General features: G+C 42.6%; 1 protein-coding gene across 3 annotated transcripts in view; it reads left to right on the top strand.

Annotated features, from left to right (window-relative positions):
• Positions 1-701: 701 nt before the first annotated feature.
• Positions 702-16709, top strand: part of OBSL1 (obscurin like cytoskeletal adaptor 1) — a 63566-nt gene continuing 47558 nt past the window's right edge. For 2 of the 3 annotated variants that reach the window (XM_063429338.1, XM_063429337.1), the window contains exons 1-4: positions 703-1069; positions 5190-6331; positions 11100-11366; positions 14725-14985. In XM_063429338.1, the coding sequence (XP_063285408.1) occupies positions 5194-6331; positions 11100-11366; positions 14725-14985 (1666 nt within the window). In that variant the 5' untranslated portion in view covers positions 703-1069; positions 5190-5193. Of the gene's footprint in view, positions 1070-5189; positions 6332-11099; positions 11367-14724; positions 14986-16709 lie in introns of all 3 variants that reach the window. The other variant, XM_063429335.1, reaches the window with a different exon arrangement.

Raw genomic sequence — 16709 nt, 5'->3', positions numbered from 1 at the left:
CTCACAATAGTATCTATTCAAACTTCTACGCCGTAGGTTCTATTCCCAGTAGTGTCAGCTTAATCATTAATTTTTTTTAAGTCCCTAGGATGAATGGCACCCATTAGAATGAATCGTTGGACCAGTTAATCAGCTCCGCATCATTTAATACACCATCATTGTAGGAGTCTCCTTGGGGTAAGTGCTATATAAAAACAGTAATAAATGTTTTTATGAATTCATGTTTTGGAATCTACCCGAGGTGACTTGTGGCCAGGGTATGCTGTATGAGTTAAATGATACGTGCTACTGATACGAGTGAGGACATGGTGGTAATATGCCAGAAGGGGCCAGGAGCAGATCGGGTATAATCTGTTAGCAAGGAATAGTATGCGGCTTGCGCTGGGTAGCATGCTGCGACAGGCTCATGCCAAATGCCAGAAAGCTTTTTGTGTCGCGGTCTGCCCCGTTCGCACAGAGACGCTGCTCTTTGTCAGACTGCCCATGGGAGTTGGCGTGATGGATTGCAGACCACTGGTGTATAGTGATTTTGTCGGAAGTGATAGGACAGGAATGCATTACTCAAATTCATCTACTACACGGCCGTAGCACAAAACCGTTACGTTATCTTACACCCCCCAAAAAGAAAGTCCTTGTCACACGCCTAAACATATTTATCTGTACCAATCAATCACGTCAATGCCTGCCCCTCTCTCCAAGGCGTGTAACAGATACAGCCAAGAGCCATAACTGCTTAGGTCCCTCCACCTCCAGCTGTCTCTACATTGCTCTTTATTCCTGCCTCTCTCTCGGACTGCCCGCTCCTTTCGCTGTGTTTCGAGGGGTTATGACAGGATCAGCTGCTAGGACATTTTATCTTTACACTAAAATTAGGATTGTTTCTTAGTGAGGAGGGGCCTGCACCTCTACAGACAGCACAGCAGCCCAAACTCACAAGAGAGGCTCACTACGACCTCCGGCTGCCTGCTCTAGAGGGCTCTGCTGGAGCCTTGGCCCTAGGAGAGAGCGCCCAATCTTTAGCCCTGGAACAACCTGACGAGCACAGGTAACGGCTAGACCTCAGGGCAAGGTAAGAAATTGATGCCCTATGAAAACTCCTAGGAGCCTGTTCAGTAGCATCCACAATGACTTCCTGGATGTAATTACATGTAACTACAACACATTCGAGGGCGTAGAATGAAAAATTCTGCCCTGCCATATGTAGCACTTGTATGCTTAAAAAATGGGGCATCAATCAAAGAGAGAGATCCCAAAAGAAATGCTCTGATTGATGAATTGTGTTCCCTGCTCCAGCACAAGAATTCTACATACAACAGGACAACTGTCCCTTTATATTGCCCACCAGCTCAAGAAGAGTTGAAAGTCCAGGAATATATTTGTGCATTTGGCAACTGTATTCAGTAAATTATATGTTGGTCACGTGACCGCTGAGTAGTAAGATTTAGGCCAACATAGTCTAGTTTTGTTTTTGTGTTTTTAAATTCTAAATTTACCAAGTGGTTTGCCAGCTATTTACTATCGATTAGTGAATAGATATATTTATCAGCTAACAATTAAATGTAAATCAGTTAGTTCTCTGATAACAAGTTTATTTAATTATAAGATGGGAACATGTTTTTATATATTACAGTAACAATATGTCTGCTGCCTGTGTCGAAAAAATGGGGTATTTTAAAGTTTATTGGGTTTATTTACTAAACACGGAAATGTATTGAATGTAAAACCAAATGAATTAGACATTTTAGGCAAAGAATTGCTGATTTGTAAAAGTCCTGGCTGGACATTTTTATCCTGAATTTATAAATTTCGCTGGCAATGCTAAATAATGATATAGCTTATGATAAAGAGTGCAGGATCGGTGTAAATTCATATTACCACCTTAAAAATGATCTGAATGTTAGTATTTGGAAATGAAACAGGAAACGTAGAACTCCCAATGTTTGTTTATTTAGAAACAGTAACAAGCAGGCCTTTCAGACACACCTGTTATCTGCATCTGTTGCCAATAGTCAAATCATTTGATCTGTCTTTTCAACTTACTTCTAAATTTGGCATCCATTCTTAGAACTGACTAGTTTTCTGCCCTAAAGAGCATTTTTTGGCATTCTAACCTTTTTTAAAAAAATGAAAGTTTCATAATCATCATATTGACTAAATTAAGAATTGTCGGGAATTCAGAGTTAATTTGAAGTGAATTTCAGATTTAAGGCCAAACTAGCTGAATTGGAAAAGTTCTGATAGTCAGCCATGTTTCCGGGTCACCTATTTTTTTACACTGGTCTGTGAATACAGTTGGAATTCCTAATAATTCTCATTCTAGTAAATAACCATGATTTATGTCTTTTATTCAGTTTTATGAAAGTTAGAAAAGTTAGAATTATTAAGGCAGGTAATATAGTTAGTTCTAAGAATCTTCTCTGTAAGTGGGACACACATACATTCTGCCTATTCACCCTGAGAATCTGCCTACTGTCCATTCACACATTAGGATTCTTCCCATTCACACACCGAGATTCTGTCCACTCACACATTTCAATTCTTTCTATTTCTAACTGAGATTCTGTCATTCACACAAAGAGATTCTGTCTATTCACACACTGAGATTCTGTCCATTCACACATTGAGATTCTGTCCATTCACACACTGAAATTCTGTCCATTCACACATTAAGATTCTGTCCATTCACACACTGAGATTCTGTCCACTCACACATTTCAATTCTTTCCATTTCTAACTGAGATTCTGTCATTCACACATTGAGATTCTTTCCATTCACACACTGAGATTCTTTCCATTCACACACTGAGATTCTGTCCATTCACACATTGAGATTCCGTCCATTCACACACTGAGGTTCTGTCCATTTACACCCTGATGTTCTGTCTGCTTATCTTAAGACCCAGAGAATCTGCTAATTCACCCTGAGAATCTGCCCACTAAATTGGGCACACTGAGATTCTGCCTATTTACCCTGAGAATCTGCCTATTCACTCTGAGAATCTGAACACCTGCCCATTGAATGTCAAACACCGGCAGGAATATTCACTAAACTGCAGAAAATTAAAATGGGAATTACAAAAGGTAGATTACAGTAGCTGACAGAAAAAAACCTCATGGCTAGAATCACAGATTGGATATTTTAAGCACAATTTTGCAAGATTCAAAGAGATTCTGTCTATTCACACACTGAGATTCCTTAGATGAGGGATACTATCTCACAGTATCTCACTATTGTGGTTTACCAAGGTCAAGGATAAAATACAGCAATTGAAGTTCTGCAATAACATGGAATTATGTCTAACTATACTGAACTAATAAAACGCATTACAAAATTTAGTCTGAAATAGCCAAATTGTGATTACGACTGATTTAGAGATTTATTGTTTCCAAATCAGAACTTTTTGCCGAAATTATTCAATTCAGTTTTCATTTCACATTAATTTAGCATTTAGGGATTAAATCCCATAAAATTGCTAGAAGCAAAACTATAATTTTTGTTTTTTACATTCTTTATTTTTGAGTTTTTAAGGTGAGTACATACATTTAGTGTGTGTGCACCATAACAGGAGAAAGGTAAAAAGGTAACAAGTTATCACATAAAGTGGGATAAACAAACAAAGGATATTAAAGGGACACTATAGTCATCACAACAACTACAGCTTAATGTATCTGTTCTGGTGAGTATAATAGCTCCCTTCAGGCATTTTCATGAAAACACTGCCTTTTCACAGAAAAGGCAGTGTTTACATTGCCCCTAGGGACACCTCCAAGTGGCCACTCCTTAGATGGCCACTGGAGGGGCTTCCTGGCTCAGGGCGCACAGTAAGCAAGCCCTGCAGTTCAGCGTCCCTACACTGCATTTTCCTCATAGAGATGCATTGATTCAATGCATCTCTATCAGGAGGTCCTGATTGGCCAAAAGGTCATTTAGCCCTGCCCCTGTGCAGATTTTATCCAATCCAATGCTTTCCCTATGGGTTAGGGGGGAGGGGTTTGTTGTGAGTGCGTGTTTGAGTGCAAGTTTGTTCCAGATGCAATCGAAGTTGTGAGGGCTGGGGTTGTCTGTGGGAGTCTAGGCCTAGCTTGTTTTGGCATCCAGATATATAGGGAGGAGAAGTCCCTACCGAACAGGTCGTGTTCCAAGTCTACCCATCGCTTGAGTCCTGCTGGAGCATGTAAGGTTTGTATTTGGGCTAGTTGTGCCGCATGAAAATATTGTAGCATGTTTGGTAAGCCCAGGCCTCCTGCCCTTGTAGGTAGATACAGTATGGCCCTCCCTATCCTGGCTCTTTTATGCGCTCATATAATTTGGTCTATGTGGGTTTGTAGAATTTTGAAGTCTTTTGTGAATAGAGGGATAGGTAGCGTCTGAAATAAGTAGAGGAACCTGGGGAGTATGTTCATTTTTATCGAGGCTAGCCTACCCACCATTATATGGAAAGACCTTCCCATGATGTGATGTCTGTCTTCGCCTGCTGTAAGTGGGTGTAGTTCAGGGCGTAGATTTGGGTTACATCTGCCGGTAGGTTTATTCCTAGATAGCGAATGTGTGAGGGGTTAAAGTGGAATGGGTAGTGTGCTTGGAGAGTTGTCAGTGTCTCTGCAGGGATCTGAACCGGCAGCGCTTCTGTCTTGTCTAAGTTTAACCTGTAGTCTGAGACTGCTGAGTATTGTGGGAGTAGTGATGGGCAAAACTATACATTTTAGCCCATAAATCACTGAAAACTGAATATGGAATTAAAAGTTTTAGGCGAAAAAAAACAATTACCTGATTTGAAGTATTTTTGGTGTAAAATATAATATTTCCAATAATTGATCATTTGATTTAACTCACTGAGTTCCAGACTAAGAAGGAACCTCAAGTCAATGAGACTCTTCATCCCAGTCACTGGGACTCCATTCCCATTTATCACTAACAGTCTGATCTATTTTTAATGTCCACTTTATTTTACTGCTTGAAAACCAAGGGAGGGCCCTCCAGGTGCTAAAACTAAATGCTAATAGGGTATTCACGTAAGTGTGATTTTTTGGGGGGAATTCAAAGTGAATTTCACATTTTAGGCTTAAATGTTTTCTGTCCAGTTATTTTGACTCTCACCACGCTTCTATGAACAGTTTGGCTGACAAATTACATTGCAAAACACTGAAAAGTCTAACCTCCCCTAAATTTCTCCTCTTTTCTCTGGCAGGTAAATGGCGGCTCTATCCCTTCCTCCACCCAATTCTCATCTGGCTCTTGAAATGCCAAACGGAGCCCCACGTTTCCTGTCTTTCCCTCGCTCTGTCACTGCACCCATTGGCTCTCAAGCTGTCATGAGATGCTGCATTAGTGGGGATCCTCCACCTTGTGTACTCTGGGAGCGTGTGGGAAATATTCGATTAGAACTGGGAGGTAGATGTAATGTTCAACAAGATGGGCAATGGTATCAGCTCGTGATTGGTGACCTGAAATTGGAGGACTCGGGACATTATATGTGCCGAGCCAGTAACTGGTCTGGTGAAGGCTACGCTGGAGCTAAACTCACAGTTACGCACAACTTTAATGAGGTTAACGAACCTTGCACATTACCACCTGAGCTGCCATCTGAGCTACCTTTGACCTTAAAAAGTGGGCCAAGCGCTGCAATATCCAATGTTACTCCAAGCTCTAACTCTGTTAACTCTTCCAACTCTCAAGAACTTAGCTCAGATGGGAATTACTTGCTATCTTCTAAAACTGATTATTCAGAGATTCCTGACTTCCCTCCTCACTTCCTACTTGTCCCAACGTCCCAAAGACTATGTCGGGGTCAAAGTGCAGAGCTTTCTTGTAGGCTTTCGGGGAAACCGGAGCCAATAGTCCAATGGGAGAAAGATGGAGTAAGCATGAAGGACCTTTGCGACGGATCTCATTATCGTTTGTCTCCTGGCGGTCACACCTTATACATTTCCCATGTTCATGCCCCTGATGCTGGGGTATATGTATGCCGGGCAAGTAACAGAGAAGGCCAATGTTTAGCCGCTGCTGTCCTGCTAGTAGATCCAGCCACACGCCAAGGTCAAGAGCCTGTTCTAGGGGACCCCCCACCTCAGGTTAAAGTCTTCACAGTCAATGAAGGAAAACATGCCAAACTTCGATGCTTGGTGACTGGTAAACCCCGTCCTGAAATTGTCTGGCGCAAAGATAATCGTGCAGTAAGTCCAGGGCGCAGAACATTGATTTATGAGGATCGTGAAGGCCACTTCATCCTGAAGGTGCTGTTCTGCAGACAGCAGGACCGTGGCTTGTATGTATGTGGTGCCTCCAACACAGCTGGAAACACACTGAGTGCTGTCATGTTACACGTGAGAGGTATGTCAAACATGTCCTTTGTGGAACAAATAGACTATTAAGATATTTCATGATAGAAAATAATCAGACATTTGTAGAAGAAGGTAAACTGTTAAACTTATGTAATCCTATAATTTAGTATAAAAAAAGCTTTTTTTTTTTTAAATTCTTTATTTTTCTTGTGCATAATAAAACATACAATCTTGCAGAGCCACGACAGCAGACGCAAGCATTTCAACAATAGTTATGTATGTGACAGAAAAACAGCACATTTTATATATGTATATACATTGAGAATAGCAAGCTTTGATGCATTGGTAAAACATGGTGTTAATGCCTAGCTACACAATCGTATGACATGTTTGGCTATGCTTAGAGTTATAGGTGTGTGGCATAGCAGATATAGTTTAAAATTTAGATTTTATAATATGTAATACAAACAGGCTGGGTCATTTAACGCAGTATAACAACGACTTAAAGTGTATTATTAAGCTGTAAACAGGCTAGGTCCAGACGTCGATCTGGTAATAACATGAGATATACAGGCTTACATAGCTAGGTACCGATGGAATATGTTACTAATGAGGACCTCAAATGGTGTTTAGCCCCCTTGATAGGAGTAACAGTCCATCCTGTAGTAAATCCTATCCTGCCACATCCACTCGTCTACAGTGCTTTGTGCATCATCCTTCCCCATATAGAACCTTGAGGGCCCAACCAACATAATGTGTTCTTCTATCAGACTGTTGCCGAGGCGTAGCGATTGGTCTGAGACCTTATTAGAGGTATATAGTGGTAAGGGTTATATTATTAAAATTGAATCATATGTCATATTAATCTTTATAATATAAACAAGTCCATGCATTACATTTCTTATTTAGATGCATTTTGGCAATTAAGGTAAGTTCCACTTGTGTTTTTTTTTTACCCCGAGTCACCAATTCAAGGCAAAGCAGTGCATACAGAGGTACATACCATTAAGTCTTCCCAGGTATCTGCACATATCTACACATATTCGGTAACATTCTGTATTTTATGAATGAAACAAAGGTATAACTCGGTATAACTGATTTAAATGGGGATTTTTTTCACAAATAATTGGTTAATCCCTCCATTACTGGCAGACAATAGTCTTTTACGATAAGATATTTTAGTACTGTGATTATTTAATTTCCAGTCTGCCCTGGGCCAAGCTCCATATCTGTTGCATTTGATTGCAACTTTTAAATTGTCTTTAGCTTCAAGTCACAGTGCATTCCATGTTTTTTTTGTTTTTCTCGGTTTGTCTGTTAAGCCCTATTAGGTTTGTTAGCGATGAGAGACAGCCAGCAAAGTGGCAAATCAGCGCTGGCTGTAGATGAAGGCAATGCACATGAAATGGATATTGTGTGACTTGCCCCTTCATTCTCCAAGAATGTTCACTTATCGCCGGCCTAAGAGCAAGCAGTAAGAAAGAACTCAGCGGGAGTTATGGATAAAAAGTGTTCTGAAAAGGAACCTATAGTAACAAACGTGGGGCAGTCACCATGGAAACCAGTGTAACCAGCAGCCACATTGCATTGGTGACCCAACCCCTTTAACATGTTTGCACCACTTATAAAAAGTTTTCAAAAATATTATACCCAACTTCCATCATGCAACACAGACACCTGGATACAGCTGTTCATGTATTTGAACAGATACAAACCTTAGATGTTACTATATGTTTATTAACATTTGCCTCATTAAAGGAACACTATAGTGTTAGGAATACAACAATTAATTTCTATTTATTTTCCCCCTAGTTACCCTCAAATGCCCCTAAGCCCCCATTACCTATTTTTTTATCTTTATTTTCTGCCTGGACCTAGGTCCTGGGCGCCGCCATCTTTGTGTGGGTACATAAAGTACCTGTGGGACACATCATCTGCCCACACTAGATAGCGCTGTGAAATTCCCGGGCATGCCCAGTTAAACACTTGGGCATGCGAACGGGAATTTCATCTATTCATTCATTCGTCAGAAAGACAAAGGAATGAATAGAAATTTCAGACGAATGAGCGAAGACCTCTTTGTTCGTTCGTTTGGTTTATTACAAGGCGGGAGCTACCGGCACGCAGCTCCCTCCTTGTAAAATGTAAAAATAGAAGCGTGAGGGGGCAGTGCTCAGCGCCACTTCCTAAGCCCCCCATGTCCTCCCTCACTCTATGGGGGTCAATATGAACCCCATAATAGCATAAGGGAGATATAAATCTCCGAATGCCCCTACTCGCTATGCTGCAAGTAGGGGCATGTCTACTAAACAGTGAGCAGCCAGTGTCATTTTACACAGCGTGGGAAAGTTCTTTGGAATTTTCCCATGCTGTGTCATATGACTCAATACCCTCTGATTGGTTGCTTTAAATTTTTATTTTTATTTCAAAGTTCAACAGGTATTGTGGAATTTTTTGGGGCCTTTTTTGGGGCTGAAAAAAATATGTTTTTTATTTATATGTTTGTTTTATTTACAGGTATTTAGTTTTATTGTTAAAATAAAGAGTGAGGGGGGTAGGTAGGAATTTAATAAAAAATGTTCAGTGAGGGTGGTGACTAGGGGCTTGACGACCTCTAGTCACCTGTGGGGGGTGGTTACATTTAGCTCCCACCCGCCGCCCATGTGTGAGGGCAAGGGGAAGGAGGATAATTGCCCCCCCCTTATTGTAATTTAGGGGCCCCAGCCCGCTGCTCATCGGTGCGGCCTGGGGTGGAGGACAATAGGTTCCCCCAGGGCCGGCCTTAGGGGTGTGCGAGCTGTGCGGCCGCACAGGGCGCCATGGAGCAGGGGGCGCCCTGCGGCCGACACAGCTCAAACATGGCCTGCGGAGCTTACCGTGTGGCGGGGCGGAGCTTACAGTGCGGCGGGGGCGGAGCTAAAATTGCCGGAAAACTGCTGCAGGGGAAGCAGGAAGGAGTCCCTGCTTCCCCCAACAACCAGAATCCAGGAGATGCACTGCCTGTCTGCCTCCATAATTAACAGAGGTAACTATGTGACTGTCTGCTTGTGTTTGTGTGTCTGTGTGTGTGACTGTCTGTGTGTGTGACGGTCTGTGTGTGTGAGTGTGTGACTGTCTGTGTGTGTGTGTGTGTGTGTGACTGTCTGTGTGTATGACTGTCTGTGTGTGTGTGACTGTCTGCCTGTGTGTGTGACTGTGTGTGTGTGTGACTGTGTGTGTGTGTGTGACTGTCTGCCTGTGTGTGTGACTGTCTGTGTGACTGTCTATGTGTGTGTGTGTGTGACTGTCTATGTGTGTGTGTGTGACTGTGTGTGTGTGACTGTCTGCCTGTGTGTGTGGCTGTTTGCCTGTGTGTGTGTGACTGTGTGTTTGACTCTCTGTGTTTGTGACTGTCTGCGTGTGTGTGACTGTCTGTGTATTTGACTGTCTGTGTGTGTGACTGCCTGTGTGTGTGTGTGTGTGTGACTGTCTGCCTGTGTGTGTGTCACTGTCTGTGTGTTTGACTGTCTGTGTGTGTGACTGTCTGCCTGTGTGTGTGTGTGACTGTGTGTGTGTGTCTGTCTGCCTCTGTGTGTTTGGCTGTCTGCCTGTGTGTGTTTGTGTGTGGCTGTCTGTCTGCCTCTGTGTGTTTGGTTGTCTGTCTGTGTGTGTGTGTGTGTGTGTGGCTGTCTGCCTCTGTGTGTGTGTGTGTGTGACTGCCTATGTGTGACTGACTGGGCAGACTAGATGGGCCTAATGGTTCTTATCTGCCTTCACATTCTATGTCTGTGTGTGTGTGTTTGTGTGTGGCTGTCTGTGTGTGACTGCCTGCGTGTGTTTGTGTGTGCGTGTGTATGGCTGCCTGCCTGTGTGTGTGTGTGACAGGGTGTGTGGGAAGGGGAATGAGGGGGGAAAGGAGTGGGGAAGGGGGGCGCTGTGAAGATTTTTCGCACAGGGCGCCTAAAGGCCTAAGGCCGGCCCTGGGTCCCCCCCTTATTGTAATTTAGGGCCCCCACCCGCCGCTCATGGGTGGGGGCCGGGTGGGACAATAGGTCCCCCCCATATTCATTTAGGGCCCCCACCCACCGCTCATGGGTAGGGGCTAGGGAACACCAGGGTTGTTTTTTTTTACAACAGCAGCCGCAATATAGGGAGTAGGGGCAGAATTTACTAATACTAAGTAATCTTTACTTGGTATTAGTAAATTTGTCTGAAAGACCAATTTAGGTCTTTCAGCCTTTTCGTAGATAGCTCCCTGATACCGTGGGAATTAGGGAGTTATCTACTAAGCGGCTGCAAGATGCTGCGGCACGAATCGGATCGGAATTTCATTCATTCAAATTAAATTCCGATCCGAACAAAGTCCCGAATTTGTCCTAACACAAATGGAGAAACTGTTCTCATTCTGTTAGGACGAAATTCAGTAGTTTCGCCAGCATTCTGTCTAAGTGACAGGACATTCGGGAATACTGACAGGAAGCATCCCAAGATCACAGGGGAAAGGTAAGAATTGTGTGAAAATGTCTCTGACCACATGAAACGGAGCACACTTTGCTTCTTTGCTGGTCAGAGATGGTCAGGCGTAGGAAACCTCCATAAGAAAAATAGTCCCTACTTTGTCTTATGTTTTAAAGAAAACTAGAGCAGACAGGAAGAAATGAAGAACAGATCCTGACAGAGGAAGAGAAGAGAAATCGATTGGGGAAAGGTAAGTTCGGCATGACAGTGCCGCTTTAATTCATTTTTGTTTCTCTATGTTACTACTTTAATACATTGTATCAGATGACTGCTGACTGTTCTTTGTTGATGAGTTTTATTCTGATGCATTCTTTCTGCAGAGGTAGGTGAACGATTCCCAGCACCCCTGAGAGATATTGCAGTGCGAGAGGGGCAGGACGCCATATTGGAGTGTTCGGTTCCAGATGGGTCTCGAACGTCCTGGTTTCTGGAAGATCAGCGGTTACACCCAGGGAAGAGGCACCACATGGAAGAAAATGGTCCATTGCGACGACTCATCATCCGTGGGGCCAGAACCGATGATGATGGAGTGTATGTATGTCAAACTCAGCGAGGGGCCCAGAGCATTGCGGAGGTAGCTGTCAGAGGTAAATACCATCTATGATCACCTGAAATATACCTTGCCTCCAATGCACTAAACTCTGTGTGATTAGCTATCAATCTACGCTTTGGGAGATATTAATAAAAGTCACATATTCAAAAGTGTAGGCAGTAGAATATTCTGGTTGATTCCATTGGTTTCTGTGCTGATTGATCCAATTTGTTTTGTACCTTGTGCTTTAATTTTAAATTAACAACAGGTTTATCAGTCTCCTCCTTTGTTTTCGGCTAGACTTACTATGTCGGTTAGACCCCGCATCTATTGAAGCGCATTTCCTTAGTTTTGAACTTTAGTCTTTGTCGACCTGTAAATGGTAGACGTTACTGATAGATTCCTTAACAAAAACTTTACCAGATTGTCTAAGTGGCATGTTATATTTCACCCACGGGCGACATTCACTGGAACAAAAATCTCACCAAAAAAAACCATAGACAACTTATCTAAATGTCGACCTGGCACAGTGTTCATCAATTCCTCCACAAGTTAACTGGTCTTCAATTTCAACCTCTTTCTCTCTCTTTGTCAGGCATGCACAGATCCATGCAATCACACAGGCACGCACAGACCCATGCAATCACACAGGCACGCACGCACATGCAATCACACAGGCACGCACAGACCCATGCACTCACACAGGCACGCACAGACCCATGCAATCACACAGGCACGCACGCGCATGCAATCACACATGCACGCACAGACCCATGCAATCACACAGGCATGCACAGACCCATGCACTCACACAGGCATGCACAGACCCATGCAATCACACAGGCACGCACAGACCCATGCAATCACACAGGCACGCGCATGCAATCACACAGGCACGCACAGACCCATGCACTCACACAAGCACGCACAGACCCATGCAATCACACAGGCACGCACAGACCCATGCAATCACACAGGCAAGCACAACCCATACACTCACACAGACACGCACAGACCCATGCAATCACACATGCACGCACGCGCATGCAATCACACAGGCATGCACAGACCCATGCACTCACACAGGCATGCACAGACCCATGCAATCACACAGGCACGCACGCGCATGCAATCACACAGGCATGCACTCACACAGGCACGCACAGACCTAAGCACTCACACAGGCACGCACAGACCCATGCAATCACACAGGCACGCACAGACCCATTCAATCAAACAGGCACATACAGACCCATGCAATGACACAGGCATGCACGCGCATGCAATCACACAGGCATGCACAGACCCATGCACTCACACAGGCACGCACAGACCCATGCAATCACACAGGCATGCACGCGCATGCAATCACACAGGCATGCACAGACCCATGCACTCACACAGGCACGCACAGACCCATGCAATCACAAAGGCCCGCAAGTGCATGCAATCACACAGGCACGCACAGACCCATGCACTCACAGAGGCACGCACAGACCCATGCAATCACACAGGCACATACAGACCCATGCAATGACACAGGCACGCACAGACCCATGCAATCACACAGGCACGCACGCACGCGCATGCAATCACACAGGCATGCACACGCATGCAATCACACAGGCATGCACAGACCCATGCACTCACACAGGCATGCACAGACCCATGCAATCACACAGGCACATACAGACCCATGCAATGACACAGGCACGCACAGACCCATGCAATCACACAGGCACGCACGCACGCGCATGCAATCACACAGGCATGCACACGCATGCAATCACACAGGCATGCACAGACCCATGCACTCACACAGGCATGCACAGACCCATGCACTCACACAGGCACATACAGACCCATGCAATGACACAGGCACGCACAGACCCATGCAATCACACAGCCATGCACGCACATGCTTTTATAGAAATAACAGGATTTTTGAACATGCTTTCTGCTTTTTTGTTGATCTGGAAATACTTAAATGGACACTCCACTGCACAAATACAAAAATACTGAGGATAAAAGTAAATATAATACCTACTCACAGGAGTATTCGCTAAAAAGAGAATTTAAACAGAATTCACATGAATTTCAAATTTAAGGCCAGAGTAGCCATACTGGATGAAGCTGACTTAGAGAATTTTTCCATTTCAGCTGCTTGGGCTGTAATTGTTAAATTCACTTTAAATTCTCACTTAGTGACTAATCCTGCTAATGTTCAGGATTAACGTGATATGGGCTGAATAGTTGAGGTGACAATATGTTTCTGTTTGTGATGAGTTTACACATGGCTTTATATAAAAATCGATAATTCCTCTATAGTAGATGTGAAAACCCACTGGAGGGTCACTAACGTATTGTGATATTGTGATAATAAAATGCTTCTATAAGACGTTTGCGGCTTTATTCAACAAACAGTTAATTGTGGTGAATTCATTGTTAATTTGCAAAATATGTAATATAAAGGCAGAACACTCCAAAGTAAAAGTTTCAATGGCAGACTCATTTGTGTTTGTTAATGGTTTCTAAACCCCAGTTTATTGTTGGGTTTAATGAGTTTTGGGGTACCGTATTTGTTAATTGTTTTTGACAAGTGTTGCCCGTCGTTCTGCGCTTAATAAATGTCTGGGTATATCAGACTTTACAGGGACACTATAGGCATCAAAACCACATTAGCTTAATGAAGCAGTTTTGGTGTATAGATCATGCTCTGCACCCTCACTGCTCAATTCTCTGCCATTTAGCAGTGAAATCACTTTTGTTTCTGTCTGTGAAGCCTTATAAATATCTCCACTGGCTGTGACTCACAAAGCCTGTATGAAAAAAATGGTTTCCTTTTCAATCAGATGTTAACTTACTTTGGACGTTTTTATCTCCTGATCTGTAAATTGAACTTTGTCACACACTGCAGGGTATAACAGAGCAGGAGATAAGGAATTCTAAATTAAACAGATTGCCCAATGAAGGGAGTTTAAAAGAGTTTGAGACTCACAGCCAAGGGAGGTGCTGCTAGGGCTGTATAAATAAATAATTTAACTTCTAGATTGCAGATAATTGAGCAGTGAGACTTCAGGGGGTTGATCTATACACCAAAACAGCTTCATTAAGCTGAAGTTGTTTAGGTGACTATAGTGTCCCTTTAAATAACTATTCACTAATCTTATTTTAACGTTCGGATCACCTTGAAATGTTTCACCAACAGAAGGCACTGGAGAGTCATCACAAGTTGGTTATGATTAACCTCACAAATTTTAGAGCCAAACTGTTAACTTTCTCCATATATATTTTTTTAAATTCTTTCTTTGTTCTAATACTGTTCATGGAAAATAAACATTAATGAAATGCAAATGTATAGCACGAGTTACTATGATATCACCACTTCTTTTACTCCATTTCCTATCATTTAGGTTCCATTGTGAAGAGACTGCCTCGTCGTTTAGAGGTGGTGGAAGGTGGTAATGCAGCTTTCTGTGCTGAGACGGATAGCGATGTGGAGCAGGTCGGGTGGACTCATAATGGAGAAATTCTGTTTGAGGATTCCAGGACAGTTTTGAAGAGTTTTGGGAGAACTCACGTCTTAGTGATGGTTGGGGTAACACAAGAGGATTCTGGGATTATCCAGTTCCACGCTGGACTTTCTGAATCATCTTGTCAACTCCGCGTGAAGGGTAAGAAAAACCGCGGCGATTATATAATAATTACTGCCTAGTAACTTATGCCTCGGTTGAATATTCTATATAAGCGTTGTCAAATAATTTGATATTTTTGGATAAACTTTTTAAATGATTTAATATTCTGAAAAATATTTTATTTTGAAAAAAGCATGGGCATGCTTCCAAATATTGATATTTACAGTTTATGATTTTTGTTAGAAATGAATCAAATCCTTCTCTTGAAAGTATTCACCAAATACACTCAGGCAAATACATTTTAAGTAAATTTCACATTCTGAACTCTTTCACTATTAACTTCCGTAAAATCACACAAACAAGCTTAACGCCAATAAACGCAAACCCCAGCTGTAGCCCTAACCCTAATTTCCAAGAAAACTTACATAATATAGACGATATATAATGCTGGCACATGTATTATGGAAAATAACTCCATATTACAGTTTAGAGATACTCAGAACACACTTGATCTTCTAGTTTATTATGATGTCTCCAGACCCCTCAATTACATTATATATACATATTTCCCGAGTTTTTATTTTTTTTCCGCTAGGCTTGCCATAAATGAGCGCTGCATCCATCACTTACTATGGGAAGAACACAGAATTAAACTCTTCCCTGCATTCATTTTTGGACAGCTGTAGGTGGGAGTTTTCTCATCACATTACAATGTAATCCTAAACAGAAGGCGCGAGCAGGGCGGCCAGCGAGGGCCGCAGCGAGCCATGACTTTCACATATCTCAGAGATGACATCAAGACAAACTGACGGTGATATTATATGAACAAAAAATCGGGTTCTGCAACTCTGCCGCTCATACAAACTGATTTTGCTGAGCTTAGCGGCTCGAGTTACTGAGCAAGAAATTAAAAAGACAGGTGGGAGATGAGCAGGGAAGGAATATATAAGGATGTGGTAACATGTGACAGGTGACAGAAAGTGAATTCAAAGTGAATTTTAAATTTTAGGCTTTTAGCTGAACTGGCAAATTCTCCAAATCAGCTGTGTTTTCAGATCGCTTATGTTAGCGTAAAATTATAAATGAATTTTCCAGACAAATCCTACTTTATTATATAACGCTGTGATTATTACAAGATGGGCTTTAGTTTTATTCTGTCATTAGAGATTGTTGCATGGTCCCTTGGCAAGGGAAGCGGGGGGAAGATTGAGGTATAAACCATGCATACACTGCCGAGTCACCTCGTCTCCAAATAATGCATTGCTAGCAGAATGCCACATACAGTCTGTCATTTTATATGACTCCCACGTAACTACTACTAACGAGCTAACCAAATGGCAGAAAATGTTCTAACACGGTCTCAGTCCTTATCAGCATCCCATGCCATCTTACATTACCTCCCAGTTAGCAGCTGGTATAAATGTAGCAGTACCGGTAGTTTGCAACTCCCACTACCCCTATACCCCCCAGGTGACTGACTCTATAATTGAGGAGAATTCACAAGGAGATCACAACCTGTAGGTCAAAACAGCCGAACTGGGGGGAAAAAAACGCAACGTCAACTTTTTTTTTAGCTCTAGTGTTGACCAACAATGTGACATTTTTCATGTCAGTTCTCTTAGATTGCCAGACGTTGATTAATCCTATAACATACAAAACGATCAGGGATCCAGCTTGTACCACTAAAATGGAAACATAAAATACAACATAGTGTAATACAGTCACAACTTTGAACATTCGCTTCACATTGCAAGGTTGCACTC

Source organism: Pelobates fuscus, chromosome 8 (genome assembly GCF_036172605.1).
Source record: "Pelobates fuscus isolate aPelFus1 chromosome 8, aPelFus1.pri, whole genome shotgun sequence".
NCBI classification, from domain to species: Eukaryota; Metazoa; Chordata; class Amphibia; order Anura; family Pelobatidae; genus Pelobates; species Pelobates fuscus.
The sequence above is the reverse complement of the archived record's forward strand: the minus strand, read 5'-3'. Positions and strand labels throughout refer to the sequence as shown.